General features: G+C 49.4%; 9 protein-coding genes across 9 annotated transcripts; 5 read left to right on the plus strand and 4 right to left on the minus strand.

Moving 5' to 3' along the window:
• Nucleotides 1-1,123: 1,123 nt before the first annotated feature.
• On the plus strand, nt 1,124-3,221 carry BGZ61DRAFT_522575 (uncharacterized protein; the record flags this gene model as incomplete). Its single annotated transcript, XM_046252552.1, has 1 exon — nt 1,124-3,221. The coding sequence occupies one exon, from the start codon at nt 1,124-1,126 to the stop codon at nt 3,212-3,214; it is 2,091 nt and encodes a 696-aa protein (XP_046097559.1). The 3' UTR covers nt 3,215-3,221.
• A 225-nt stretch (nt 3,222-3,446) lies between these two features.
• Nucleotides 3,447-4,872, minus strand: BGZ61DRAFT_484345 (uncharacterized protein; the record flags this gene model as incomplete). Its single annotated transcript, XM_046249599.1, has 3 exons — nt 3,447-4,118; nt 4,169-4,613; nt 4,676-4,872. The coding sequence occupies 3 exons, from the start codon at nt 4,870-4,872 to the stop codon at nt 3,447-3,449; spliced, it is 1,314 nt and encodes a 437-aa protein (XP_046097560.1).
• Nucleotides 4,873-5,837: 965 nt separating this feature from the next.
• On the minus strand, nt 5,838-8,719 carry BGZ61DRAFT_559608 (uncharacterized protein; the record flags this gene model as incomplete). Its single annotated transcript, XM_046255765.1, has 2 exons — nt 5,838-6,334; nt 6,484-8,719. 2 exons carry the CDS (start codon nt 8,717-8,719, stop codon nt 5,838-5,840), a joined length of 2,733 nt encoding a protein of 910 aa, XP_046097561.1.
• Nucleotides 8,720-9,240: 521 nt separating this feature from the next.
• BGZ61DRAFT_366176 (uncharacterized protein) lies at nt 9,241-11,488 on the plus strand (the record flags this gene model as incomplete). The annotated part of the gene is made up of 9 exons (XM_046241661.1): nt 9,241-9,322; nt 9,391-9,833; nt 9,888-10,064; nt 10,128-10,169; nt 10,225-10,294; nt 10,359-10,671; nt 10,729-10,828; nt 10,885-10,955; nt 11,002-11,488. The coding sequence occupies 9 exons, from the start codon at nt 9,241-9,243 to the stop codon at nt 11,486-11,488; spliced, it is 1,785 nt and encodes a 594-aa protein (XP_046097562.1).
• Nucleotides 11,489-12,182: 694 nt separating this feature from the next.
• Nucleotides 12,183-12,998, plus strand: BGZ61DRAFT_498757 (uncharacterized protein; the record flags this gene model as incomplete). Its single annotated transcript, XM_046251321.1, has 1 exon — nt 12,183-12,998. The coding sequence occupies one exon, from the start codon at nt 12,183-12,185 to the stop codon at nt 12,996-12,998; it is 816 nt and encodes a 271-aa protein (XP_046097563.1).
• Nucleotides 12,999-15,204: 2,206 nt separating this feature from the next.
• BGZ61DRAFT_365957 (MFS transporter) lies at nt 15,205-17,025 on the minus strand (the record flags this gene model as incomplete). The annotated part of the gene is made up of 6 exons (XM_046241644.1): nt 15,205-15,306; nt 15,358-15,732; nt 15,808-15,886; nt 15,978-16,509; nt 16,576-16,755; nt 16,818-17,025. The coding sequence occupies 6 exons, from the start codon at nt 17,023-17,025 to the stop codon at nt 15,205-15,207; spliced, it is 1,476 nt and encodes a 491-aa protein (XP_046097564.1).
• Nucleotides 17,026-17,607: 582 nt separating this feature from the next.
• Nucleotides 17,608-19,359, plus strand: BGZ61DRAFT_538604 (uncharacterized protein; the record flags this gene model as incomplete). Its single annotated transcript, XM_046254673.1, has 4 exons — nt 17,608-17,682; nt 17,732-18,621; nt 18,671-19,133; nt 19,201-19,359. 4 exons carry the CDS (start codon nt 17,608-17,610, stop codon nt 19,357-19,359), a joined length of 1,587 nt encoding a protein of 528 aa, XP_046097565.1.
• On the minus strand, nt 19,219-20,976 carry BGZ61DRAFT_431081 (glycoside hydrolase superfamily; the record flags this gene model as incomplete). The annotated part of the gene is made up of 3 exons (XM_046243835.1): nt 19,219-19,330; nt 19,382-19,555; nt 19,617-20,976. 2 exons carry the CDS (start codon nt 20,974-20,976, stop codon nt 19,395-19,397), a joined length of 1,521 nt encoding a protein of 506 aa, XP_046097566.1. The 3' UTR covers nt 19,219-19,330; nt 19,382-19,394.
• An 884-nt stretch (nt 20,977-21,860) lies between these two features.
• Nucleotides 21,861-23,783, plus strand: BGZ61DRAFT_538606 (saponin hydrolase precursor; the record flags this gene model as incomplete). Its single annotated transcript, XM_046254674.1, has 1 exon — nt 21,861-23,783. One exon carries the CDS (start codon nt 21,861-21,863, stop codon nt 23,781-23,783), a length of 1,923 nt encoding a protein of 640 aa, XP_046097567.1.
• Nucleotides 23,784-27,707: the final 3,924 nt, after the last annotated feature.

Genomic DNA, 27,707 nt, shown 5'->3' on the forward strand with positions numbered 1-27,707 from the left:
CTATAATTATTATATTTATAATTAAAATTAAGCTTTTAATTCTATTTTAAATAACTAATAAAATTATATTTATTTTTTAATTAATTAAAAACCTAAAAATTTAATTGAAAGAAATTAAATTTATATTTAATATAATAACCTTTAAATAATTTATTTAATTAATTAAGATATTAATAAATTATAAATTAAATTATATTATATTAATATATATAATTATTAGCTAAAATAAAAAGCCTAAAAAAATAAAATTATAATAAATTATATTAATATAAAAAAAATAATTACTAATAATCTTATTAAAATTCTAATAAATTTAGTTTTTTAATAATTAATTAAATAATTAAATTTAAAAGATATCTTAAATTAATTAAAATTAAAAAAATTAAAAAACCTAATAAATAATAATTTAAAAATATAAAAACTATAGCTTTAATCTAAATAGCTTTAAGCTAGAGGGGTATATTAAAGGGAAACTCTATATAAGAAAACCTTTAGTAGATTAATATCTAGTCTTTAGTTATAATAACAAGACTAAAAGGCCCCTTATCCAGCTGATCTAGAGGACCCAGATCGATAAACACAATCATCATCAATTTGAACAATAATACAACGATTAAATTAACCGTATCGGATCCAACAAGCAGCTAAATTTTCAGCGTCTTTAGCACGTACAGCTCTGAGCTTACAGTGCCTACAGGAGCTGAAGTAATTATAGCGTTTTAAGCTTCTAGCAGCTGCAGTGTTTTAAACCTCTATTTGCTATAATAGCTGCAGGATTTAAGCTTCTAGCTGCCATAAAAACTATAGCAGTTCCAAGATCTATAGCCGTATAAATAATATTTTTATCTGGCTTGGAGACGGTAGATGCACTTGCCGTTGCGCAATGCGCGATATACTTACCCTATAGCAGTGGAGAGTAGCTCTCGTTGGGCAAACCTGCAGAACGCCCAGCGACTGGGAAGGCAGCCAAGAGGCTGAACTAGTGCTGACTGTACAAAGCAGCTTAATAAGGGCAAGGCAAATCCAATGTCCATTCTTGTTCCTCGTACTGTATCCATCTGTTTTGCCCACTAAACTTTGCCCTATACACCATCCTCACCCAGCGCCCTATCCACTGCCACCTATGGCGCTCAGGGGGACCTGGCAAGCACAACTCCGCAAGACGACTGCAATCCCAAACCTGAGAAATGAGCGATACGATCTGTTTCCGCTACAGGAAGTACAGGCCTTGACTGACAACTTACTGCGGACGTCGTGGCATAGGCCTGCCGGTCTGCTCGCACGCGGCATCGAGCCTCAGTCACCTGATTGCGAGCAACTGCTCATCCTTGAGATGAAAGAACTCAAGGATGAGGTCTTTACACAAGAAGCAGGCCTTTTGGCTTGTTTGCATGCATTTACGCCAGAGATAGCCTACGGACAGATCGTCAGTTTGCAACAGAGAAGCGAGGTGTCGGACGAATTCTTCCTCCGCCGAGCGAGAGCCTACTTGCAGTGTCTAATACTCGCGTACAAGGTGCGACCAGAAATCTTTCCCTACGAAGGTACCCCCGTCGCGGCAAAAGAGTTGTTTGAAGTAGTCAAGGACCATGGGACGCGGGAGGTCTTCCCTCCGGTCCTGCGGGTTCTCACAGCGGTTGGGGAAAAGTCGTGTGAGGACTTTTTGCCAGTGACATTTGTCCGCAAGACACTGCAGTGCGTCAGCTATAAAGAAAATCTCGACAAAGAACTACAAGAGCTTCTGAAGACTCGGAGTCTCTTCTCCGCTTATCAACTGGTGGATGGATTGAGAAAACTATGTCGTCTAGAAATGCCTGGTCGGCTCCTCGAAGAAGTTTTCCCCAATATCCCCTTGTGGGCATCCTGGGCCCCAGATCGCTGCAGAATTCGTGAGTGGGAAGCGCCCATTCTTAATCCGTACCGGAATGCTTTGGCTGGTATTTTCGACCTCGAGGGACCAGACACTACGGGCAACCAGCTACCTACCCTTCGGCAATCCAGCCCAGGTATCTTCGGCCAGCAAGTCTACCGCCTCCCTTCGAGCGACGACGGATTTATTCTTGACCACCTACTGTCGGTGTTCGATTCCGCAATCGAAAATGGCGTCGATTCTATCCAACTTTTTGTGACCGTTTGTGTTGAGCCCAAGGCGATCAACTGGCCAGCCCTCGAACGAACCGAAGCAGCGTTGGAGCTGACACCGATCTCCCGCATTCGAAAGCTCAATCACTTACTACGTGTGATCGGCGGGAATGATTTATTTGAGAAAATACAGGCTATTTCTGCCGCGCTGCCTATAATCAGTTCTACAGCCCGACTGCAGAGAGCCTTTGGCAATGCTATCGACATCGCACATCGCGGGCCTCGTATCCTGTCCCAGGCGCAGCTGCATTTATGTGAAAAGCTGGAGGCTCAAAAGCCTAGCGAACGGTTTGCAGTACATGTCGTCCGCCTGGGTCGGGCTCTCGCCTCCGCCACCTGGCTTCATAGCTACTGGAAAGAAGGCTACCTCAAGATGCTGCGGCATATACCTACCGAAGCCACCGTTTCTGCCATCTTCCTCATGATGGACACTGCATCTCCGGACATCTACCAAGAATATCGCAACGTCATTGCAGCTCGAGTCTGCGCCAGCAAGCCCGTCGGACTATCCCCAACAGCAGTGGATGTAGTCGCGTTCACTCTCTCGGTGGATGACCCAATATGGTCTGCGCCACTTGATGGCGACCGCAACAGCCTACGCATCTTGTTTCTCCGAGATATGATGCGGGGATTCGACCCACTGGATGCGAAAGCATGCGTCAAGCAGTCCCAGAAGGAACACGACACATTTGTTCATGAAATGTGCGACTTGGTCGGAGCGGACACGGACTTGGCCTGTGTGAACCTTGCTGCGTACCTCGCACGATCCATGATCAAGGGAGACCGCGTCCGTCCTCCCGCCGAGTGTTGGCGACGATTACTGATGCGGATGATGCGCCGCAGACCCCCCGGCCTGCTCGAACGTTGTGGAGAGGCATTGACGTCGACGACATGGCTGGAATGGAGACGACACTTGCAACTGCTGTACGGTACCAGACACTACGACCCTGAAGGAGGGCTTGGATTTACACCGGAAAGGTTCAATGCAATTTCAGCGCGGAAGATTGCGGTTGGAAGGATGGAAAGCACAAGCACATATTCTACGTCAGGTACGGGCGGGATAATGGATTGAGGACGGCAAGGGAGAGGGAGCAAGAAATCAACGTTTTGGCTTGGTTGGAAGTTAGATACTTAGCGCTGTAATGGTTCTGATGTTTTGGGTGGCTTTGGGGATTTACTTGGGTAAAAGTATTATTAGATGGTCGCAACTTGATTTCCTCGTCTTGTCTACCTACTACGATGCCTTTTCAGAAGAGACTATTCTAGATACCCAACTAAAATAAGACCCATTAATCTAGATAAGACTATCGTTCCTCAGACACAGGTGGGAAGAGCCTTGATGAGAAGCGATTGAGCATCTCTCGTGACTTGACGCGAGGGACATTGCCCGGTGTCGTCGCCGCCGAGCGAATATCTGGGTTGGACGTGGTGCGACGTCCGTTGGAGACGAGCCTGCGACTGAAAATAGACGACAATGCAGAACTGTTGCGGGAGCCAAGTGCGTCAAGCCCTTTCTTGGGGCTGAGATCGCCGTAGTCAGCACGCAGAATCGCGATGTATTCCTGCGCGACCGCTCGCTTGTGATCGCGATTGACGGCCGGAGCTGTCGACGGAGGCCGTTGGTCGAGAATCGTCTCCAGATTCTCCGAAACGTCCTGGAGGAGCTCTTCAAACCGAGGTGATTCCTGCCGACCGTGATTGGTGTCGGTTTGCAACTTGGTGAGTATGTGTTTTCGAATGTCGGATTGCACGAGACGGGCGTCCCTACCGCCCGTGTCGAACCCGGTAGAGACGGACCCCGCGAGGTGTGCCATGGTTAAGAGATAGAGCATGCTTAGAAGTCCGTAGGAGACGTCTTTGGCTAGGAGCACATCTTGTCGCGTGTATTTCTTTCCGTAGGCTCGAGCGACGAGAGCAAACTGCGAGATGGACCGAGCGAGCAATAGAAGGGTGCCGAAAAAGAGGACGATGCGTGTCTGCGAATATCGTTAGCATATACGAGTAGTATTTGAGGCATGGAGCCAACCTTGCGAATTCTGCCATCAATCCTAGTCGAACCCCAGACGATGGCGACCGTGGCAGTGCCAGCGGTGAAAAGACTGAAGGCGAAGAAGAAAACGGCCATGGCTACCTCAAACTGGGTTCGCTTTGTCGCGACGTCGGCAATGGTATTGAGACTCACAAACTCCATCCACACAATGGGGAGGGCCAAGTACAAGATGGTATAGAACAGCGACACCATGCAGACTAGGAAGATGGCACACTTACCCCCGAACCACCACCTTCGCTGCTGTTTCTCGGTGAAACGGCCTTTCAGCTCATTCCACACAAGCTTGTACGTGCCCCAGAGTATCATGATGGTCGATCCGACGTGCAAGAACTCCAAGACAGGGAGAAAGAGGACGTATCCAAAAACCATTTTGCAGTTCTTGTAGTGGATCCATCGGTCGATGACGATGCCAAGGTACCAGCTGCGGTCGCATTGTTAGTTCTGGGAGCATCAAGCGAAACACCAGATGTGAATTGGCCTCACAAAGAAAGAAGACATGTGCCCAGAGCGATGCTCTTGAACTCCGGCCAAGTTGGAAATGGCTTGGTGAGCAACCTGTGGAAGATGTAGGCGAGTACACCCGAACCGACCATCCAGATTGTCACAAAAATTGGACCAACAATGCTGTCCGGCTTAGGGAGCGCCGTGCTGGGCAGAGTCCACAGCGTTTCGGTCTGCATGGCTCGAGGGAAAATGATACAACCAGCAAATGCGGGTAGAACGAGGGCCTTTCGGCGGAAGAAAACGAGAAATATGACCAAACAGTAACACTTTCGAGTGATTCCCCACGGCTACTCCCTACCATGGACTGAGAAGCGGCTCTGCTCCCAATGCGATGATGTTCCGTGTCACGAGCCTGATTTGCCTTGTCTGCCTCCCTGCTCTAGAACATGGGCCTAGACGCCTAGTTGTCTCTCAACCCCAGCCTGCTTTTGCATCACTAGCTTCGTCTGCGGGGTGACATGTCCTCGAAGTCGCTACAAGTATCCCTGACAGGTACATCCAGATACATAAGTCCGAAAACAGTCCAGAATATCACCCTGGACTCCAAACTGCAGAAAGAAATAGAAGCTCCCATAGGCTGTGTCAGCCACCACCCCCTCAATCTGCCTGCCGTGTCTACCACTAGCGTTTTGAAAGGCGTCGCGGCGTTCAGGTGAAAGGTGAAAGTGCAATGGCTGCATTCGTGATATGGGGGCCGTGGAGGCTTGGCCGCAGTTCCCTAGCCCCGACAGCCTGATACGAATGTCTCCCATGGATGGTGATAGCTTGCCGCCGCTTGTTTAGTAGCGTCACATTGGCGGCAATTACTAGTTTAGGCGGAGTGCGCCTTGCATATTAGCCGGCAGGGAATCGATAGTTCAGTTGAGGCATACTGCAGTCATTCAATTTGACAGTGAGACGGAATTGAGGCTCGAAGCGGGCGTAAAATGGCGTGGTCGGCTTCTCACTGTCGGACAGCCTAGTAGTATGCCTATCACTCACGCGTCTCGCCCAGGAAGTGAGGCTCCGTGAGGAAGCAAAATGCATGCTAGATGAGAAGGATCAGGCAATGGATTCTTACCGTCTAAACTAAGGCAAGTCGGATTCTATTACATGCGATGAAAATAATTAACCCTACGTTACGTGAAACCGAAAATGACAATCAGTACACCCCCGGCTTTAACGCTACAAAGTCACCCTTGACAATAGTCCTCTGGGTCGTCAAATCCTCCCGTCCATCGCCCACCCTCCTCAGACATGGCTGTGTCATGAGATCCACCGTCAGCCTCTCGTAGCCCAGCTCCGCATCGTCTCTAAAGCGGTCGCCCACGATAATGTCCTCGCCGTATTCGCACGTCTCAAGGTATACGTGGGCCCGCTGTGACCCCATCTCAAGTGCCAGTGTGCCGAGCCCCTCGACAAAGCCGGCAACCTCTTCCCATATCCCTGGATCAAGGCGGATCTGTGCCACTTGCTGAAGCGAAGACACGAGGTCCTCGGTGACGGACTCCACGTTCGCGCGGAAGAGACGGACGTACTTGTTGTCTGCTTGCCCGATTGCACCGTGCTGAGTCGCCTTTACAAGGGCATCGAAGAAGCCGGCGCGCCATGTATTTAGCTCTTTGGTGTTGGGAAGGGTGGCACTTAGGCCACTGGGATCTGTAGCGTTCCTCGAGTTAGCAATTAGTCGTAGGGTCAAGCGAATGAAGAAATTGAGTATTGTTACTTGCCTTGAAGATCTGGTAGTGCAAAGAGCTGGCGCAGGTGGTCCAGCGCCTCGAATCCCTCGCCATCATTTCCAAACGCACCGAAGCCAAGCTGACGGCAGTAGAAGCCGCGCATGATGGATCGCCAACAGATGCTCCGCACAAATTTTGGCCAATTTCGACCGCCCTGTTGAGAATTTCTCGTCAGGAAGCCATTCGGATCGAGATGCTCCTCGACCGCGTAGGTCCCTGGACGCGGAACCCATTTGATCAAGTTGTTGATGCGACGTGTGAGTAGCTGGAAGTGGCCGCGAAGCTCGTCGTCCGAGATTGCTGTGTAGCTACCTGTGTTGCTGTAGTTGGCCATGTGTCGCCTCAGGTCCTGGAGGGTTCTCGTTTGCGTATTCATGGCATCGTCGTGTCTCTGCTGCAACTCCATCATCAAGATTTCATGGCGAGCATCCTTCTCTTTGCTTTCAGCCTCCATCCTCTCAATCGTCGCTCGGTGGTCTTGCCACAGGATGGCTATCCTGGATTCCGCCTGGTCTCTCTCTTGCTTGATCTGATGTCTGAGAGACTCAATTTGACCAGAGTGTTCTTTCCCGAGACGCAACATCTCCTTTTGGTGAAAATTCCGATGTCCTTGTTCCTTCTGTTTGCTTTCAGTGTTCATCCTCTCAATCGTCTCTCGGTGGTCTTGCGACAGGATGGCCACCCTGGATTCCGCCTGGTCTTTCTCTTGCTTGATCTTGTGTCTGAGAGTCTCAATTTGGCCGGCGTGTTCTTTCCTGAGACGCAACATCTCCTGTTGGTGAACATTCCGATGTGCTTGTTCTTTCTCTTTGAATTCTTCAAGAAGTTGATTGTTATCAGTCCGAGCTTGATCCCGCTCAAAGACAGTGGCATCGAGCGAACTCTTAGTAGTTGCGAAGGCCTGCCGCGTCTTTTGAAGATTAAGCTGAAGGTTGTTAATCTTTTTATTGGCATTTTCCAGCTGCTCCTGATTCTTCTGCTGCGTCTGGGCCCATTTTCCCTGAGCGCCCTGCATTGACGACAGCTCTGCTCTCAGCTTGGCGATATCCTTCTTCTGACCGTTTAAGGATGTGGCTTGCTGATTAAATTCGTCTTCTTTTTTCTTGCTTTCCTCTAGCTTCAATTCCACCCATCCGAGGAGCGTTGATAGAGGATCAAGACGGGGATTCCTGGGAACTTTGTAGTCCTTTAGGAACACATCCACGCGTTTTTGGTCGCTGAAGCCGTCAAAGTTCAATGCCTGGGGATCTGGCTTTTGCAGCTGCTTCGGTTTGTCATCCTGCGAGTCGCGCTTTTGAGTGAACCGCGATAACATTCGGCGTGTACGCTGTTCTTTTTGCCTCGTACCGCCATTGGAATCGTTGGGTGAAGGACTGTTCTGGAAGTTTCCGCTGTCGACCGGCACACGATTGACTTTAGGAGTGCTGCGTTGATCATCAAATGACATAGCGTTCATTTTAACCGCCAACCTGGCGGCTTGTCCTGCCATCTTCGACGCTGCATTGGCCTCATTTTGCGCGGTTCCGGTGTGGCCGTTGAATTGGCGGAATCCGGCTCTACTCGTGTGGCCGGGAACTGGCTGTGTGACACCATCGGCCCTTTTGGTGATATTTGCCTGGGGCGGACGAGGCGACGACGACAGCTCTGCTGGAGATTGGAGCCTACTTCGTGTGCCGTTCGACATCATTGGGCTTGATGGAGCCTCGACTGGGTCGGGTACTCGAGAGACGACTCCTTCGCCTGGGAGTTCGAGAAAGGAGCCCATTCCATCCTCTGGCTCATCCGGCGATGAAGGGACATCTTTGTCCCCGACTTCTGCTGTCGTGAACATTTGATCATCGGTCAAGAATTGGTGCTGGAACATTGGCGTTGGTGACGAAGACAATGGTGCGTGTGAATCGGAAATGGGATGCTCGGGGATAGGGTCTGGACCTTGCGCCTGTAGTACGCGGGCCGGTGCAGCATTCTGGCGTTGGGTGCCATTATTTGAGGCTGCCTCCAGATGCGTATCCATCCCCAGAGGTGAAGATTGTGTTGTTTTGCCAGTCATTAAGGGATTCCACGACCCATTAATGGAGAAATCTTGAGTCTGGCGCATTGCGGCAAACTGGCTTGCAATCGGGAGGATATCGTCATCCAGCTGAGACTCGGGCGTCGTCTTGATGACTTTACAGGACGGCGTATCTTGATACAACTTGGAGTGGGGTGGGCGTCCAGAGCCTGGGAAAAAATACCTCTTGAATGACCATGCTGGCTTGCTGCCAATCATGCCAGGTTCGTATGGTTTTGTCTTGCCCCAGGCCATGACGGCGAACGAGGGACGAGGAGAGACACAGTAATGTGCGTAATAGAGGAAAGTAAATGAATCAAGGCAGCTTGAGCATCGACTTTCAACTGTCAAAGGAACAATCTCAAGAACTGCGTCTTGTCAAATTCTGGAAGCACTGATCTGCGTCCAACAAACCTGGAGCTTCACATCAGGCTGTAGAGTGGCGGAGGCGTAGACCCCAATCTGGACTCTTGCATCCTGGTCCAAATAAGCAAGTTACCGGTACATGCGCCCGTCGTTGCCTTCTTCATATCAGCTCAGCGCCACCTTGACCAGGTTGATAGTCCGCCTGGATTACGGCACGTTCGAGACAACAGTGAGATTCCTCGGACCACGCCCTCACTATCAATCCACGCACCGCTCCCCGTGGCCGGCTGCAGGTGACGTAGTACCTGCTTTATGCCCATAAATTCCAAGTACTCCATCTCTAGATTCATCCTCCAAGGCTTGTCTATCTGTGATTTTGTTCCTCTGCTTCTCCCTCAGCTCGTGCCTCGATGTCGCATCAACATCTTCCTCGTCAGTGGGAACAGGAGCCGCGATTCGTCATTTGTTTCGACTACGGCACAACATATTCTGGTCAGTACGCAGATTGGGACCTCGCCCCCAAGCGAAATGGACGCCTGCTAACGCGCAGCACCTTGCAGGCGTTGCTTGGGCTTTGACGACTGGACAGGCTCCAACGCTTGCCGATGTAAATGTCGTCAACAATTGGGGGCGAGTCATAGAATCCAAAGTCCCATCACTGTACACATATTCACGGACGGTCGATGACGGCGAGCTCTGGGGCTACGACATTGGCGACAACGCCTATGTGATCCGATGGTCGAAGCTGGAGCTTGAAGCCCCCAGCCGACTTCAAGCTCTCAAAACCTTGAAACGCACCATTGCAGAGGCTCGCCAGCTGGACTTCGGCCAGACGAACGTCCTGCAGGGTCAGATCCCACGCCATCTAACGAAAAGTGCTTCCGATGTTGTCACAGACTATCTCATTCAAGTTGCCGGCGCCGTGCGCCAGGACATTGAGAACAAGAGGGACGCACGAACACTGTTGGAGTTCCCCATCGATCTAGTCATCACGCATCCCGCGGTACTTGCTCTCTGATGCAACCACTGAGCGAGGGAGCTAACTTCCTGCGCGTAGGAATGGGACCACAGGGCCCGAAACCTCACGTTTAGAGCTGTCAATGAAGCTTTTCAACGTGAATTCTCCGACGCTTTGGAGAACGAAGGTGTTACGCGTCTTGCGACGGAGCCCGAAGCATGTGCTCAATTTACGATGAGATCTGGCCAAGACGAGGGCATAGCCCGGCTCAGGAGGGTACGCCAATTTTCGCTGCAACCAATCCAAAACAAACCTTCAAAACTAATTGCGGCTTGCTAGGGAGAATGCTTCATCGTTGTTGACGCTGGCGGCGGCACAGTCGTATGTCCACGTCTCCATCGCAGAGAAAATTACGGAGTGATGCTAACATGCAAAGGACTTGGTCTCGTATCTTGTTGAACAAGTAGAACCAACGTTTGAAGTCAGGAAGATCACAGACGTTTGTGGTGAGCACTTCCACCCTCCTCCAATAAATGTCATCTCAACCCCGACTTATGAGTACCGGTCCAGGTCGCAAATGCGGTGCCTCACGCATTGACGATGCCTTTCTGGAATTTCTCAAAGACAGACTTGGCCAGGACTACCACCTCCTCAGCAGCTCTGGTGGACCCGGACCTGAACGACATGGCCCAGGAGCCCATGTTGTTCTCAGCCGACGGCTCCAGACTCTTCTTAACAGATTCCAGGAGATCAAGCACGCCTTTCAAGGTCCTCCAGGTCGGGGCCAACAGGAGGTCGGTGACGTGCTAGATCTGATCGAGGGCGTTGGCGAAGAAAACAATCCGTCGCGAGGAATTCAGGATGGACAGCTACACATTTCTAGGTACGTGGCACAACATTCGGGTCAAATTGATTTGGTGCCTATTAATGCCTGTCGCAGTGCGGATCTTATGACAATGTTCACAAAGTCGGTCGATGGAACTATTGAGCTCATCACGCAGCAGCTTACCCAAGTCGATCAACTGAACCTGCGAGTCAAGGTGAGGCGAATTTCAGGGCCGTCTCTGTCTGAAATCCCTAACTGAGAGGTTACCAGTCCATATTCCTATCTGGCGGATTCTCCCGGAGTCCGTATCTATACAACCGCCTTCGAGCCCTCGCCCGCGGGTGGAGGTTCAACTTGGTCCGAGGGACAGACAGGTGAGTTTGGAAGCCTCTACTCATTGGAATACACCTTGACAGGAGATTGTAGTTGGTCTGCAGTCGCCCAAGGCGGCGTCCTCATGGGGCTTGGGCTTGGCTGCACGCCGCCGGCTCCAAGCAAAGAGTGCCCATTTCACATTGGAGTTGTTCTCGCTGAGCGCTGGACCGAATACAATCACCTCGAGGGTCAGAAGTATGTCGACGCTTTTGATGGCGTGAAGAGAGCAGAAGACAACATCAAGTGGCTAGTGGCACAAGGAGACCTCATCACGCCGGACGAGGGCATAGAGGTCACGCAGCCCATCATCAAGAAGCTCAGTCAAAATGGCAACAGAACCGGGAGCCTGAAACTGGTCTTCGATGAGAATAGAAGTGGTACCGAGCTACGAAGTCAGTTACAAAACACGACTAGCGGTAAGTTGCTTGCGTTACATCAACCACGGGCAGTCGCTGACACAATTTGTAGGCCGACGGCGGACCGTAGACCTAGATTTTGACCTGGCCAATATCTCCCCGACCCGTGTCACCAACCAGCCTTATTTTCAAGTGGAAATGCAGCTAGACGTCTCGGTCAACCAGCGGGGCGTCAACTTTGAGCTCCTGACTGGACGGACGCAGGATTTCATAGGACAAACCGGAGCGGCTGGCGTACGCCTCGCCGTACATGCCGTTTCTTTTGCCGACCCTAGTCAGTGAGAGGAAGGGATTCTCCTGCAGGTGTGAGCCGGGGTTTGATTGGATTGCATGTCGCATATTCTAAAGTCACAACTTGTACACTGTCTGAATGTAACCCACTACCGTATATAAGGCTGTGAAAGTGGAACGGCACCTGCAACTTGGTTGATGGCTGTTGGTTCAATGGAAAGCCACCAATTTCGGCGAGCTGCCGCTTATTTTTCTACTTTCAACTCAATAGTTACTTTTTCAGACTAGTCCTCAACATGTTCTAGCTTACGAATACATGACACTATTGACGCCGTACATACGAAAATGCGCATGCGATTGAAAGGAGGAAGCCGATCTTACACACGGCTGTGTCTCTGCCGCCTGTTCTGCACAAGTTTGCCTTGTCCGGCCCTCCTTATCCTGCATTTGCAATACTGTCGTGGCTCGCACATCTCTCATCTTCTTTCTTCGCAACTGCGTCATCCAAGGCCCGTTCTACCTTCATCCACCTCCCAAACCAACAAAATGGAGTCTTGGCAAGGGCTGAACTACTACACACGGAACACCACAAAATGGGTTCAATTGATGAACCTCAGCTCGGCGGAATGGGGCCTCGGCTTCCTTCCCGCCACCCTCGTCGCCATCCCAGGTCACCTCAATGACACCTATGACTTCCCGTCAGACTCCATCGTGATCCAGAATGCCTCGAAAACCACGCTCGGGTCCATCCACATAGAAGAGATCATCTTCGGGCTTGCATCCGGCATCGTCTTCCTGTGGGCTGTGGTTTGGCTGTACGTCAACCGTTCAGAGATCCGCAGCCCACGCAGCAGCCAGGACTCGATACCATCCGATGCTGCCAGCCAGGGCACCAGCGTCACAGCACTCACAACTCTTGACGACGGCTTCGTCAGGGCGAATGATTTCCTCCGTGACCTCAAATACTTTTACTACGACTCCGACAAGTCGAAGCTCGAGGTTGGTGAAAAGGACATCAGCATCGAGGGCATCAGCACAGACGATATCGAGAACGCAGGAACCCTGTTCAGGAAGATGTATGGCTTGGATTTGAAGCTCTGGTCGATGGAGAACTCGCGTGAGCGCACAGCAGCCGAACGTAATAAGATAATGCACGAGAGCGATGCCATTCTCGCCGAGGTGACCCAGCAGGTTCATATATGGCAGACCGACATGAGCAATCCTACCACGACTACTGCAACGGAGGATGAGAAGCGTGAGATGGATGAGATTGTGGAGACCCTCAGGTCAATTGGTCAGGAGCGGTATCCAAATAAACAACCGGTGTACATTGGCACTGAGAGTAGGAGGCGGGCTAGGTAATTGTGACACAATGAACGAGGTATACTATCGCTAGTATGTTGTTTTATTTTGAAATGATAAATCGAGATATAAGTAAATTCATTTAGTTTAATAAAGCTTCGTAAAGCTTGAGTGTTTCGGTAATAGTGCTGCTGTCGTATCCCAAGTTTGAAAGGTTGGCGATGGCAACATACCCAGACAAGAACGGCAATGAACGCACCAAGTTCGTTTAACTTGCTCACAAACTCATGATAGCCATCTAGGATTATCGAAAGCCTACAGTTGCTGCTGTCGTCGGTATAGCTCCCGGTTATGGAATGGATCTTGCAAACATGTGTGACGTAACTGTCGCATGAAAAAATGAGCAATTTAGGTCGACGCAAGTAAAATACACTATCAACTGCTTCTATCATGGAACGGTGCGAAAAGTTGGTGCGCAGAGGGCTCGAAGGATGCTATTTACTGAAGATCCTATTTCAGCTGAGGAGGCATATCGAGTAGGTCTTGTCGGCGAGCGCGCTTCTATTGGACAGGTTCGAGCTACTGCTTTGAAACCAGCCAAGAACATCGCTGAGGCGGGATCCGAGATGACTACAGTCCTAAAGGAGGTGGCACGGCGGTCGAACAACAGGGACCATGTGGGAGCCACTGCATACGAGCTTCGCGTAACTTCCGATCTACCTAGTTCAACGAAATAAATTTACTCGCATGATCAAGGAAGGGTTGGAAAGAATACAGGCAAAGAAAATTCGAGCCTCGGAGAGGCTTTGAGCTCTATATCATGTATGCCACCTGCAACAGGGGATCGAGTGTTCAGAGATTGAATCCTGCAGGACTGTAATAAATACTTTTTGGCAAAATCAGCGATGTTGGCTGTTTGAATGCCTACAGGAGACTTGATAGCAGGTTTATAAATTAATTCAGATTTCAGCCTTGGCAGCAAGCTTCTCTGCGCACATTCTCAAAGAAACTACCTCGGCTTAGCTGAATGGGGCCCACTAACTACGTAAGAATAAGACATTTTTAAGCTCCTGCTGATCTATAGCATTCAACTCTTTGTAGTATTATTGATTTAAGAACATTTCTCTATATGGCGGAGCCAGGATATAAGTGCTCCAAAGTCACCACACCGTCGAAATATGTGGCCCATATTGAAATTAACTGTCTTGAGATGCTAAATGCATTTAGTGAGCTATAACGAATTTGAGCTGCAAGGCCGCTTCACACCCCTTGGCTTCCAAACACCAGACATAATTGCTCCTGTAGGTTCATTTGCAACTACATGGAACACCTCGGAGACGCTCGAGAAGTTGCTCATTACCAGTGTAAATACCCTTAGCTATGAGAAAGTTCAGTGGCACTCTTACTCACATATACAATAGATGTTGCTGCTTGAATACCCCAGAAGGACTCTTGTCGTGATAGCGAACCTTCTAAAAGAAAGTTCTAGATACTTAACTGCTGTTTTATAGAAGTTCGCATCTCTATTTTAAGGAAGTTGAATAATTTATAATAACTAATATTCAAGAGGTTAGGGTGCCCTAGTACACACATACCCAGAGGGGGGGACTAGAAGCTCAACAGTAACAAGAACAAAACACCAACAATAGTATTAACAATAATAATAACTAATATTCTTTGACTAATTACTGCATGTATTTTCATACAATGCTATAAGATTATTTATTAAATTATGTACATATAGCAGGTGATAAAATTAATAATAGAAATTTCAGAAATAGCTTTATTATTAACAATTTATACTGCTATAATTCCACTAATATACTAAGCAGTTAAGTTACTTATTTTTATACCCAGACACTAAATATAATAGAGTTTATAAAGAGGTATAAAGTAGCTAGGTCAGAGTCAGATATTAGTTAATTGATACAGAGACTAAAGCTTAACCAGCTTCAGTCACAGGCTTCTAGGCCTAACGTTATATAGATACTAAGGCGAAACCCTAACGTTACGTACCGGCTACGCTACGCTAGGGCAGGGCAGGGCAGGGTCCCTTTGCGCCTGATACGTGTGTGACACGGTACCGGCGTGAGACCGGTACCCTCGTTACACTAAAACCTATAAGCCCGCTTTGTCCTCTACCTTGTGGTCAATATGGGCAACACTCTGTTCCTCATCAAATCCAGTCTTTTCATTAGTTCCTAGCTTAGGTCCATCGAAAACTTCATAAAGAGTTAGCAAGCTACAGGTTATGGCAGGAACATCCTCAAGGGGGAACAATCTTACTATGTGCAATCTCCTCAAGAGTTGGCCCCTTGGTCTCAGGGTAGAGGAAGTAAATAATAGCCGTCTCACAGACTAACCAAACCTATTATAGGTAAGTTGATGCTATCAATAGAGACACGAAACGGTTACTTACCACGTAGACAAGGTAGTACTTCCATTCAAGGGCATCCATCCCGATAGGATTGACAAAGGAATTAAACGCAGTGCTGCCACGGGTGAAAAACTGTAAGATGGCGACACCCTTGGCGCGGTGCACAAACGGGAAGATCTCGGTGACGTAGACGTAAGTCAACGGCTGCATAATGCTGTACATGCTGTTATAGACAAAGATCATAGCGACGACGGCCGTGGCGGCAGAGTGCGACGCATGTTGAGCATAGCCGGCGCTAACACCAGTCCAGATGGAAAAGACAACCGTCATACCAGCAAACCCTGCCAAATACTGGGTACGACGCGGCAGATACGGAGTCATGAAGGCACTTGCTGTTGCGCATAACCAAAACCAGCACTGATTAATGCAAAAGAAAATCAGCAATGAACCGCTGCGATAGAGAGACGCGATTATCTTTAAGGACAATCTTACCGATAGAGAAAGGTTGATGACATTCTGAGTCCTTCTGTTTGTAACACCGACGGTTGTCAAAACCTTAGCAAGGTAGTAGCTGGGTAATTCAAGCACCGTTAGTCCAATAGCTCTTTTTGCTGACCTGTTCTGCTCCATGGAGAGCAGCCCAAGGCGTTGTGAGGACTTACGACACAAGCCCGTTACCGGACCACTGAGTAAAGACACCGACACACATAGCAATGAGTGACCTCTTACGATTTCCTGGAGTCTGGAGAAGCTCAATCCAGCGCGAATTAGAGTTTTCGATCTCCGCCTTGAGCTGTGCAGATATTTCGTTGAACTCGGCGTGTACTAAGGGAGAGTCGCGGTCTCCCTCGCCGTGATACTTGACTAGGACATCAAAAGCCTCCTCGGTGCGATCCTTGGACAACAGCCACCGAGGGGACTCGGGCACGAACCATATGAAAATGATCTGGAGGATCGATGGAGCGGCTTGGACAATCGAGGGGATACGCCAGCCCCAGTTGTTGGGCATAGTATGGGTGCCGAGTGTCACGGCCGCAGCCATGATAGAGCCGATGAACCAGGATGTGTTGAAGAGACCCGTAATGACGGAGCGCTCGCGCGGATAACTCAGTTCGGCTAAGAGCTGAGAGGCACCCGAGACGGCGAAAGGGATACCTGTTCCTAGAATCAAACGGGAAGCAAGAAACATGCCAGCTACAAACTGGTCAGCAACAGCTCTGGTCGACGATGCAGTACAGGAGGCCTAGGGGAAAGACCGACCATTCTGAGAAGCCGACTGCAGAATCACGCCGATGATGAGAATGAAGGAGCCGAAGGTAATGCTATGCTTGCGGCCGAACCTGTCGTTGACATACGGGACGATGGGCAGAGTGATGAGACCTCCGAGATTGTACGACGCGTTGAGCACACCGAGCAAAGCGCCACTAGGGGTATTGAAGTCTGGCAGACGGCCAGCCGCTGTTAGCTATCTGCACGGTTTCGTACTTTTAACTGTAGCTTACATGTCTGCCACGAGGCAACCGCCTGCAAGCCGTTGAGCACGGAGCCGTCGTAGCCGGTCGTCATCTCAACGCCGAGCGCGGCAGGGATGAGGCAGAAGTAGAGGAGCCGGAGGTTGGGCTTCTGGTACCACGGCACCGTGTCGGCCTCGAGCAGCCGAATGACTTCAGACTGCTCTGCGAGCTGCTTTGCGTCAGCTCGGGCGGCCATGATGGGCGAGCGATTGAGGAGGTGGCAAGTGTTGGAGAGGAAAGTTGCTGCTGCTGCTTGTCGAATGCCGGCTGTCTCCAAGATCGTGACGGCAAACGAACTGTGACGGAAGAAGTGGAGGATACATGGCAGTTAAGTAGTAGAGTGTGTCGGGCATCAGTCTCAACTGTCGAGCCAGAGCCAGAGCCAGCATCCGCCCTCGGAGGAGAACCAAGGGCAGTCGAGCTTCGCATTGCACCAACAAGGGATTAGTTAGCTCGCTTGATCATCGACTTGCTCAATCCGGGAACCATCTCGATATCGCGGGGTTGAGGACCCATCCCATCACGCGACCTCCGCATTAGCCGCGGGCACAAGAGGAAACCCCCGAAAGTCTCGGGTGTATAGAAAACCTCCGGAGTATATGGCTTAAAACCCCCGCACCGGAAAAGGTGGCCGACAAGACTGCAGGCGGAGAAATACCGATGCACCGCCAGCTCGGAAGAGACGGGGGTTTGCTCGTTTTCTCCTCCCTACCTCCCTGATCTTGACCGTCTTGACGCCACCTTCGACCCTGTACGCGTACGTATTTACTGGATGGCCATGCTGCCCCGAGACTCTTCCCCAGAGCTGTATCCCCACCGGGCGTGTGATGGCTGCCGGCGAAAGAAGGCTAGGGTGAGTCAAGCCGCGGCCGTAAGAACACGCATACAGCTGAAGATTCAAGTGTGACTCCATAGACCACTCATGCACAAACTGCCGAAGAGCTGGCCAAGCCTGCAGCTTTGATATTCCTCCGGGTAAGCGAGGGCCCAAGGGCAAGCCCAGACGCCGCAATATCATCGACGTCCAACATGATACTCCTCAACATGATGTTCCCCAACAGCAGCATTCGGCCCAGTCATACCCCTGCTCTCCAGCCGCACAGTCTCCCCAGCAAGCACCCCGGAACCCTACGACCCTCCAACGATATCGACTTCTCGCCGACGCTGTTGCCCAGGCATCCTCGTCCTTGATCACGCTCGAGTCTGTGATCCAGGAGTGCGCCGATCTCTTCTTCAGATACATCGTCCCATTCAACATGTCGGTTCACGAACCCACTTTTCGCCACACGCTGAACCAGGCTCGCAGTTCGTCGCCGCCCGGAGCCTCTTTGACCGAGTCAAACTTCACCCTCATCACTGCAGTGTGTGCCAAGGTCTGTTTCTTTGTGCCATCGGAGCTATTTCCGGTTGGCGCACGTCTCGCCGAGCCGTTCCTCGAGGCCTCGCGCAGTTGCTTCTCCACCTATGCCGAAGCCGACCTCGAGAACCCCTGTGCCGACTCCATCACCATACGGTACCTTCACTCCAACTGCCTGCATACCTGTGCAAGATCAGTCATATCGTGGCACGTATATGGCGAGGCCGTCCGGCTGGCTCAGCGGATGCGCCTTCACGATGAAGACTCGTATGTCTCCCTGCCGCCAATCGAGGCAGAGATGCGACGCAACGCCTTCTGGCATCTGTACGTCGGTGATAAGTCCTTGGCGGTGCTCCGATCAATGCCAATGACTCTATATGAGTACTCTTTCGATAAGGGCATAACAGCGGCGTACCCCTCTGTCGAGCAAAATGAGTGCGTATGCGCTGAAGAATAAGTGTGCTCGGACTGACGACAGGTACAGGTTCGTTGAAGGCGTCAATGCCGATATACGACTTTGGCAGTACGCAGCAGACCTGTTGCTGCGGATGAGACTGATCAAAAGCAGCCAGACTCCCGGGTCTGACCTGAGCGACGCTTCCTTGACAGCAGCCAGTTATGAGACCCTGGGCCGGTTGTACGTCCGCTTCGCCACCTGTATCGACCATCTGCCACCACATCTACAGCCGCACACTGCTTCGCTACTCGAAACCAAGGGCAATGATACTACGCACAACAAATTCGCGGCTCAGATAGCAGATATCTACGTAACATATCATTGCTTAAAGATGCACCTGACTAGGAAACTCGAGGAGGTTGGCTACTTTTCGCGGGTCGGTGAGTACAAGGATATGCTTGTGCTTAGAAAGACTGAGATTGCAAGAGACATGATAGCGCTTTTGCAAGCGATACCATTCTGGTCTTTGAAAATCAATGGGGAGCCTTGTGTGCGTGAGCGTCAGAACTCGAGATTCAGATGACATGATGGGGACTGATATTTTTTATGAATTCTAGGCCGAGAAGATCCGCCTGGTCGGCACCAGTTTGCTGGCCATCATCCAAGAGCCGTCGACACTTGCGCCCAGGGCCCGCGGTGACTTCATGATAGTGCTGGACATCCTATCTCGATTGGATTCCAAGGCGTCTGATGCTCTGCGTCAAGAAATGTTGTAGCGCGGCGGCAGAGTTGACTCACATTCATCAACATATCAAGTCGCACAAGTCTGCTTGCTTTGCACTTCACCCTCCGGCTTTCTGCGATTTTTGAAGGTCTCTTGGAGGTAGTAAGCCGAATTTTTAGGAGCTCTCTTTAAATTGACGAAGTTGACGTGGACGATTCCGTATCGTGGACCATAGCCGGAAGACCATTCTACAGAATACATCAGTTGGCGCCCGAGAAACGTGCCGTAAATTATAATGGGTATGCTCACCAAAATTGTCCAAAAGAGACCAGACATAGTAGCCCTCGACCTTGACGCCGTCCTCGTAGATTGCTTGGGAGATGGAGTCCAGGTATAGACCTAGGTATCTCTGTCTGAATCGGTCGTCAACCGCAATCTTGACATCACTCTCGCCAGGGCATGGGCAGCCGTTCTCAGTCACCATGATAGGGAGGCGATACCTGTCCCAGACCCAGGAGAGCAGCTTTCGGAACCCGTTCGGAGCCACCCGTAACCATGGCATGCTTGACGCGGGCCCAATCTCTTCGCCTTTGCTATTTATAGACGACTCTTCAATATTACATGTCCAATCGTCTTGGGCTGCTGGCTCCGTAAGTTGACGAGCGAATTTTGTTGAATAATGGTTCATGCCATAGAAGGCATTGATAGAGCATGTGGCTTGAAGGAGCTGAAAATCCTTGTGTGTGAAACTCGGTAACCGGGCACCAAGATATTCCCTCATAGGAGACGGGTAATCTTTACCCAAAAAGATCGGGTCGCCGAACCAACCGATATAAAACTCAAGGCGCCTCTGGGCAGCGTCGATGTCTGCCTGATTGGTCGCGTCATAAGGCTCATAGAAGTGGCCGTTGAGGACGATGGAGATCTTTCCCTTCTGCAAAGACTGAAACTCTTTCGCGTACAGGTCGACAACCGCAGCGTGGGAAAGAATGATGGTGTGTCCAACTCGCCAAGGCTCTGTCTTGGTATCGGTTCCAGCCTCCGCGCAGTGCCCGGGAGCAAGGCTTCCATTGAGGTGTCCGAAAATGGAAATGATGTAGGGCTCGTTGAAGGTGACCCAGGATTTAACACGGTCACCGAAGTGCGAAAAACACAGGCGCGCATATCTCTTGAAATCCGCCTGGAATTCGGTCGTGTTGAGGAACGCTCTGTACCGGTCATATAACGCCTGGGGGGCATCCCAGTGATAGAGAGTGACTGAAGGTGTGATACCGTTGGCCAGTAGGGCATCAATCAGGCGGTTGTAGAAGGCAATACCAGCGTCGTTGACAGGATCATTGCGGCCGCCCAGGGGGATGACCCGAGACCAGGCGATAGAGAAGCGGTAGGTTTCCATGCCAAGTGATTTCATCAGCTTGACGTCTTCATGAAATCGGCTGTAGTGGTCGCAGGCAACATCGGCATTCTCACCGTTGGTCCGCGACGGATTGAGATGCGAGAATGTATCCCAGATCGACTTGCCTTTGCCATCCTGGGCAGCGGCCCCTTCGATCTGGTAAGCGGCGGTAGCAGCACCCCATACGAAATCTGCGGGAAGTCTGAGGTTCTTTACAGCAAAGTTGGACCCTGAGAGCTGAGAGAAGGTGGCCTGCTCAGCCTGAGCCCACATGCTTGCCTCCTCCGACATGTTGCAGGTCGACTCCGAAAAGATGCAAATGGTAGAGGAGCCAGACTTTGACGCCAACCGTAATGAGATGGGAGGGGAGGGGAGAGATGATGATTTGTTCTTATACCGACGGTGCCTCGTTAAAAATCAACGGGTTCTGGCTCCTGGTACGACATCAAGAGCTGTGATGTCCTTGGAATTTTATTGGCTTTTGTTTTAAGAGTGCTCTAATTATTTGCTGCCTTTTAGATCAGCCCGACCGCGCTGTGTTGGGTGGTAAGTAACCTCCGGGTCAACCCCAGAATGAATAACCTCCTGAATCAAAAACCTCCGGCGCTAAAAAACCTCCGGCGCCAAAACTTGATGAGAGGGAGGCAGGGGCGAAAATCCTCCCCATTGCTGTGGCTGTGCCGCCGTACTGGATCAACAAGTAAAATGGCCCCGCCAAATGATGAACACGAATGACGGACGCAGTAGTATTCCCAGCCTTCCTTGTTCAGGACATAGCTCCGAGGCCATACCGTAAAAATGAGGCCATTGGCCATTGACTGTTAAGTACCTATACGCGTATAGCCTCCGTCAGCCCATGAGGTGATCCGAATTGCCTCCCCGCATCAACCCCAGGATCAGACTCCGCGGGATGGGCCCTCCGCATTGAGACTACTGCTTTCTAATTGGCAACGCAATGCTAAGCTTCTAGAACAGTCATGGTGACCTGCAAACATGTCTTCGTACAAGCCGGTCTCTTGTGGGTTGGAGCAGGATAACTCGTCTATAAAGCCGCCATGGAAGCCCAGGTTTCTGTAGATTCACTACCACATGTACTCGTACCGACACAATCAAGCTTCTAGCTTCAGTAACTCTTTATCCCCCTTGATTCCAGTGTCATGGCTCGAATCCTCTCTGTAGGCCGCGCCCTACTGGCTGGTGTGGTTATTGCATCAGCATCAGCTGCTGTGCCGGCACCGCCCAAGCCTGAGCCCATCGAGGTCGTCGAGCTGCCATTGCCTCCCGTTTCACCCAATACGGCCCCGGGTTCTTGCAACTCGGACGTCAACCCGCGTGGCACCGGCTGTATTGCACAGAAAGGAGGCGGTTCCACCCGTGACACCATTGGCATCCTCGCACAAGGCGACTTTCTTCCTGACGGCAAGCATGTCCTGACCATGGTCACCTTTGTGGGAGCCCCCAACGCCCCAGATCCTGCGGCCATCTTCAGCGGGGAGCAGATCATCATCGTGAAGACGGATAATAAGAAGTTTCCCAACGGCGACACTTGGAAGTGTCTCACCTGCGGGATCCCTGCGGCCAACGCCAAAAACAGGACAGAGCTCCTCGACTATCCGCAGGCCTTCAACGACGGGAAGCGTATTCTCGCCGGCGACAACATCATTGATTGCGGCAAGCACCATCTCACAAGCCCCAAGTGCACCCCAAAAGTCACCTTTATGTATCCCATCCGCTGGGAAGCATCTACCAAAGGTGGCGAGGGAGGCGACATTCGCGAGCTCCGTCTCCATCCCGACAGCGTCCATCTTGGCTTCAGCTCCTTCTATAACAGCAACGGAAAGCTAGGTCAGGCGGCATATTTCTCCAGGCTCCAGTTCAACCCATCGCCCAAGACAGGCTTGCCTCTGGTCCCCCGCTACGACCTCGTCAGCGTAACTCGCCTTATTGATCCGGACGGTGTTGCCCCCCTCTCGGTCAATGGAGACGAGCTTGAAGTCAACCGCGACGCCATTACTGTTGGTGAGCTCCGTGGCTTCTCCGGCAGGGGATACGAGGCCATCTACGTAGGCTACCCTTGGGAGTCTTCCAATATTGACGTTTTTACCATTCACCTGAAGACTGGCAACATCCGCCGCTTAACCAGCCACCCAGAATACGTCGATCCGATCCATGTTTCTCCCGATGATAAATGGTTTGTCATTGAGGATACGCGTGGCTCCGGCCGCCAAATGTTCATGGCCGGGATGCGCGGGATCCCGCCTGTAACCGACTTGGTCAGTACCAGCGTGACCACAGCAACGCGCAACAACGGCCCCCGACGCTTCTTCCAGCCGTTCCTTCTCGATCACTATGGTGACCGTGGTGAATACTTTGGCCAGAAGATCAACGGGCCTGGACGCGGCGTACCCGGCAGTGGTGATATCGACGACCCTGAATGGAATGCAATGGCCGAGCCCAGATGGAGCCCCTACGGAAATGAGATTGTGTACTGGCAGGCTCAGACCATCTCTCCCGAATGTGGTGGAGACAACTCTCTGCTATGTTACCCTTCCAAAGCACCTGGGGCCAGGACCTACCGTCTGATGCTGGCTAAGTTGATTAGTCGGGCACCCAAGAAGCTCCCTCCCGTCACGAAAGTATCTGATGAGATCCCGTGGGGTGAACCTTACATCCCGGGCAGTCTCCCAAAAGGCCGTGGTGAGCCAGCTGCTGGCGAATACACTCTCAAGGGCAAATTCGCAGGTTTTGCCGACGTTAGCTTCGTCAACCGAGAGGGCGACCCTTCCGCTCCGATTGGCACTGTTGCTGCGATATACCACAATTTCTCGGACGATGGAACGTCCTTTATTAATGGATGGGAGAACGTCACTTCTCGGTCACTTTCTCCAACCGTCAACGTCGTTGACTGGTACTCGGACCTAGTGCAGACAGGTGAAGATGAATACCTCGCTACCAAAAAGACCAGTCCTGATGGTTTCCACTTGAGGATTGACGTGCTGACGAATTATTTCAACGCAAATGGCACACTTACCACAACCATCAATGGCAAGGATTACAAGCAGCCCGCGAACAACACCTAATGTGTTCCATCTATTTCGATTGATTGTTCCATGAGCTCTTCTTCCCTTTGAGAGACGCAAGGTTAAAATGCAAGAAAAATAATAATAGGGGCGATGTTAGTAAATATGGAACAGTTTTTAAGGAAAGAATAGCTGGTTTATTATATTATTATTTTTATTTTGCTTAAAAAGAAATATTAATTTTTTTCTTAAAAAAATATCTTTTAAGTTTAAAAATAACGTACATGATAAGCGAATGTCCCAGACAAGCGAATGTCCCAAAATCCCTCAATCTCTCTTTCTTCCATTTGATCAATTAATTTACCACCACCAAACATATCTCAATTTAATAAAGAGGCTAATATCCTTCTTGCTCTTCAAGCCCTTCAAAACAATCCATCATTAAGCATCCGACGCACTGCATCAATCTACCATGTCTGCAATAAAAGGCTAGGGCGCCGCCAGAAAGGCATGCAGTCTCGACGCGATATTATCCCTAAGTTACGTAAGCTATCCGATCTAGAGGAACAGATTATTGTTCAATTCATTCTCGACCTAGATTCGCGAGGGTTTCCCCCGCGACTGCGTGGTGTTGAAGAAATGGCTAACCGACTGCTCGCTGACCGCGACGCGTTACCTGTCGGCAAGCGCTGGGCTTCTAACTTCGTCAGGCGACAATTAGAGCTCAAGACGCGTTTTTTTCGTAAATACAACTATTAGAGGGCCAAATGCGAAGATCCAACCATTATTCGCAATTGGTTCCGGCTTGTGGAGAATACAATCGCGAAATATGGTATCGACCTAGCCGATATCTACAACTTTGATGAGACCGGCTTTATGATGGGCATAATTGCAAGCGGAATGGTCGTTACAGGTGCAGATAGGCGTGGAAACCCGAAATCAGTGCAGCCTGGAAATCGGGAATGGGTTACAGTCATTCAGGCGATTAATGCGGAAGGCTGGGCGATCCAGCCGTTTATCGTGGTTGCGGGCCAATATCACCTCGCCAGCTGGTACCGGGAAAGCAACCTCCCGGGCGATTGGGCTATTGCGACGACTCAAAATGGCTGGACCGACAATGAGACAGGTCTTGAGTGGCTCAAGCACTTTGACCGGCACACAAAGAATCGATCGACCGGTCGCTATCGTCTTCTGATCCTCGATGGGCACGAAAGTTACTACTCAGTCAACTTTGAGAAATATTGTGAATAGAACGATATTATTACACTTTGTATGCCACCTCATTTGTCTTATCTACTTCAGCCTCTTGATGTCGGGTGCTTTGGGCCGCTTAAAAAAGCCTACGGTCAAGAAATTGAGCAGTTGATCAGATGCTCTATAACCCACGTTTCAAAGACTGAGTTCTTTCCGGCCTTTTATGCCGCCCACCAAGCCGCCATGACGGAGAGCAATATCAAAGGGGGTTTTCGAGGGGCCGGACTTGCTCCTTTAGACTCAGAAAATGTCATATCAAAGCTTGATGTGCAGCTACGGACTCCAACACCGGTTGAGGAGGAGGTCAGCCTCCCTGACCCTTGGGTCTCAAAGACCCCAAAGACAGTCCTTGAGGCCAGCTCGCAGTCCGAATACCTTAAAAGACGAGTTAGGAGGCATCAAAGCAGCTCTCCGACATCTATCCTTGAGGCGCTCGAGTCATTTTCTAAGGGAATAAAGGCAATAATGCATCAGATAGTATTATTGAAGTCTGAGAACTAGATCCTTCGACAGGCAAATGAGACCCTTAGTAAGCGGCGCAGAGTGAAAAGAACCCGCCTATAGAATAGAGGGAAGATGACTCTAGATGAGGGAAGGGATGAGATAGATCAGAGAGACGTTAATGCGCAGGTAGTGGCTGAATCATCGAGAAGTAGTGGTCGACGAAGGTCGGCGCCGCCGAGGGAAAGGCGCTGTGGAACATGTGGAAAGGCTGGTCATAATACAAGGACCTGTCAGGCTATAATTGAGACCTCTAGAGAAGAGTATAGCAATTAGTTTTAATTAATTAATTATATTGTTGTGGTTTTATTGAGGTTTTAACTTTAGAGGTTAGGATTTTTGGGACATTTACTTATTTGGGACATTTACTTATTATGTATATTATCTTTTTTTTAAATATATTTTTAATAATATAAAAAGTATAATAATATCTAAAGAAAATTAAAATATTACAAAACTCCTAAAATAAATAAAAAACTCTATATTTTATTTAATTTAAGCTTTATTAATTTATATATACTAATAATTAATTTTTATATTAATTTTAAATAAATTACTTTAAATTTAATTAAATAATATTTAAGTTTTAAGCTATATTATAAGTATAAAACCCCTTAATTTATTATAAGAAAGATATAGATTTTTTATATTTACTTAAAATTGAGAATTTACCTTCAGCTAGATTTAAATTAATAACATCTATAAAAATATAAAAAGCTTTAAAATACTAACTACTATATTATTAAGATATTACAGTTAATATATTAATAAATTGTATTATATTTACTATTAGCTAATTAAATTTCTTTTTAATAGAAAAAAGTATTTTAGAAAAAGATCTAATTAAAAGTAGTAAACTAAATAAGATAATTTCGGTAATAAATAACAAAAAGAAAATAGAAGAACTCAAGCGTAATATTACAGCCCATGTTAAGACCAGGCAGTTACAACCAACAGTAATAATACCCACCTTTCACCCATCTGTGTAGTTATGCAGCCCTCCAATCACAGTCACCTCGTTATGTATATCGAACGGGCTCTATTCGACACCGTTCGACTCTACGCTATTTTATGTATGTCGAACGGGCTCTGTTCGACACCGTTTGACTTCCAACTACACCATCTATATGCACTCCTTTAGCACTAATCTACGAGCCTTAAGCTCCTTAGCTATCAACACACTTCGTTACATCAAACTGCCTTTAACACATTACCAGACTGTGACCTACATTACTCAACGTTGACGACCTGATCACACTCCGATCAAGTACCGAACACCCTCCTCGCCTACCCTATACCCCTAGGATAGCCACGGATCGTCACACGCAAGTTAATTCAGCTTCTTTTTCTGTCCAATAAAAACCGAACACAATACCCTGCAGTGCTGCAAACGTAATCTTGTCATGGCATCCAAGCCACGCAACGGTTTACGTCGAAGCGCACAGGAGGGCAATCTTCTCCAAAATTGAATCAGTATTACGGATAGCCACTTCTACTCGACGACTCAGTTCCAGATCTTTCGGCCTCAGTTTAGGTTGAGCTGTTATGTGAAGGGAATACCCGTCAGCTCCTATCCGTTGACTCATGGTCCTATTTGGTACCCCTTGTATGCTCTTTGACCGGATTACTTGCATATGCTTTGACCAACATTCGTAGTACCTAACAAGCTTCTAGACGGTACGAATCCAACGTACTGTATGATCATGAGCCATTTTATGTCGAAATATATTGGCAGAATAGACTTTCGCATTGCAGCTGCATATACGGAGTATGGACCCTTTCATTTGGGGAAAAGCTTGGAGCATGAGGAGAGCTGAAAGGTCAACGAGTGTGGCTGCATGCCAGGCCAAGGGGTACTTGGGGGCCTCAAAAGTAGTCCTCCATGTGATTCGTTCTTCCTACACATAAATATTACAGGGCTTGTACGCGGGGTACTGACGCAAATTTTCATAAACAAGTGACATTTTCTCCCATACAATCTACTAAACGAGCAATGTATCTTGATTTTCCGAATCAAACTACTTTTCCTACACAACGACCCCCCGTGTAAAAGGAACGAGTCACACAGGGAGGGCGCTTTCGAGGCCCCCCCTAGTACAAGAATATTATGACCTGATCTGGCTAGCCTGAATTCTTGCTTCTTTAGTTCGTGCCCACGGGGGGTGCTTTTGGAAGGGTGGACGATCCTTTTTAAAAATGGGTTGCAATAGCATATGTGTATGAGCGTTG

This window comes from Ilyonectria robusta (genome assembly GCF_021365365.1).
Source record: "Ilyonectria robusta strain PMI_751 chromosome Unknown BGZ61scaffold_29, whole genome shotgun sequence".
Taxonomy (NCBI): Eukaryota; Fungi; Ascomycota; class Sordariomycetes; order Hypocreales; family Nectriaceae; genus Ilyonectria; species Ilyonectria robusta.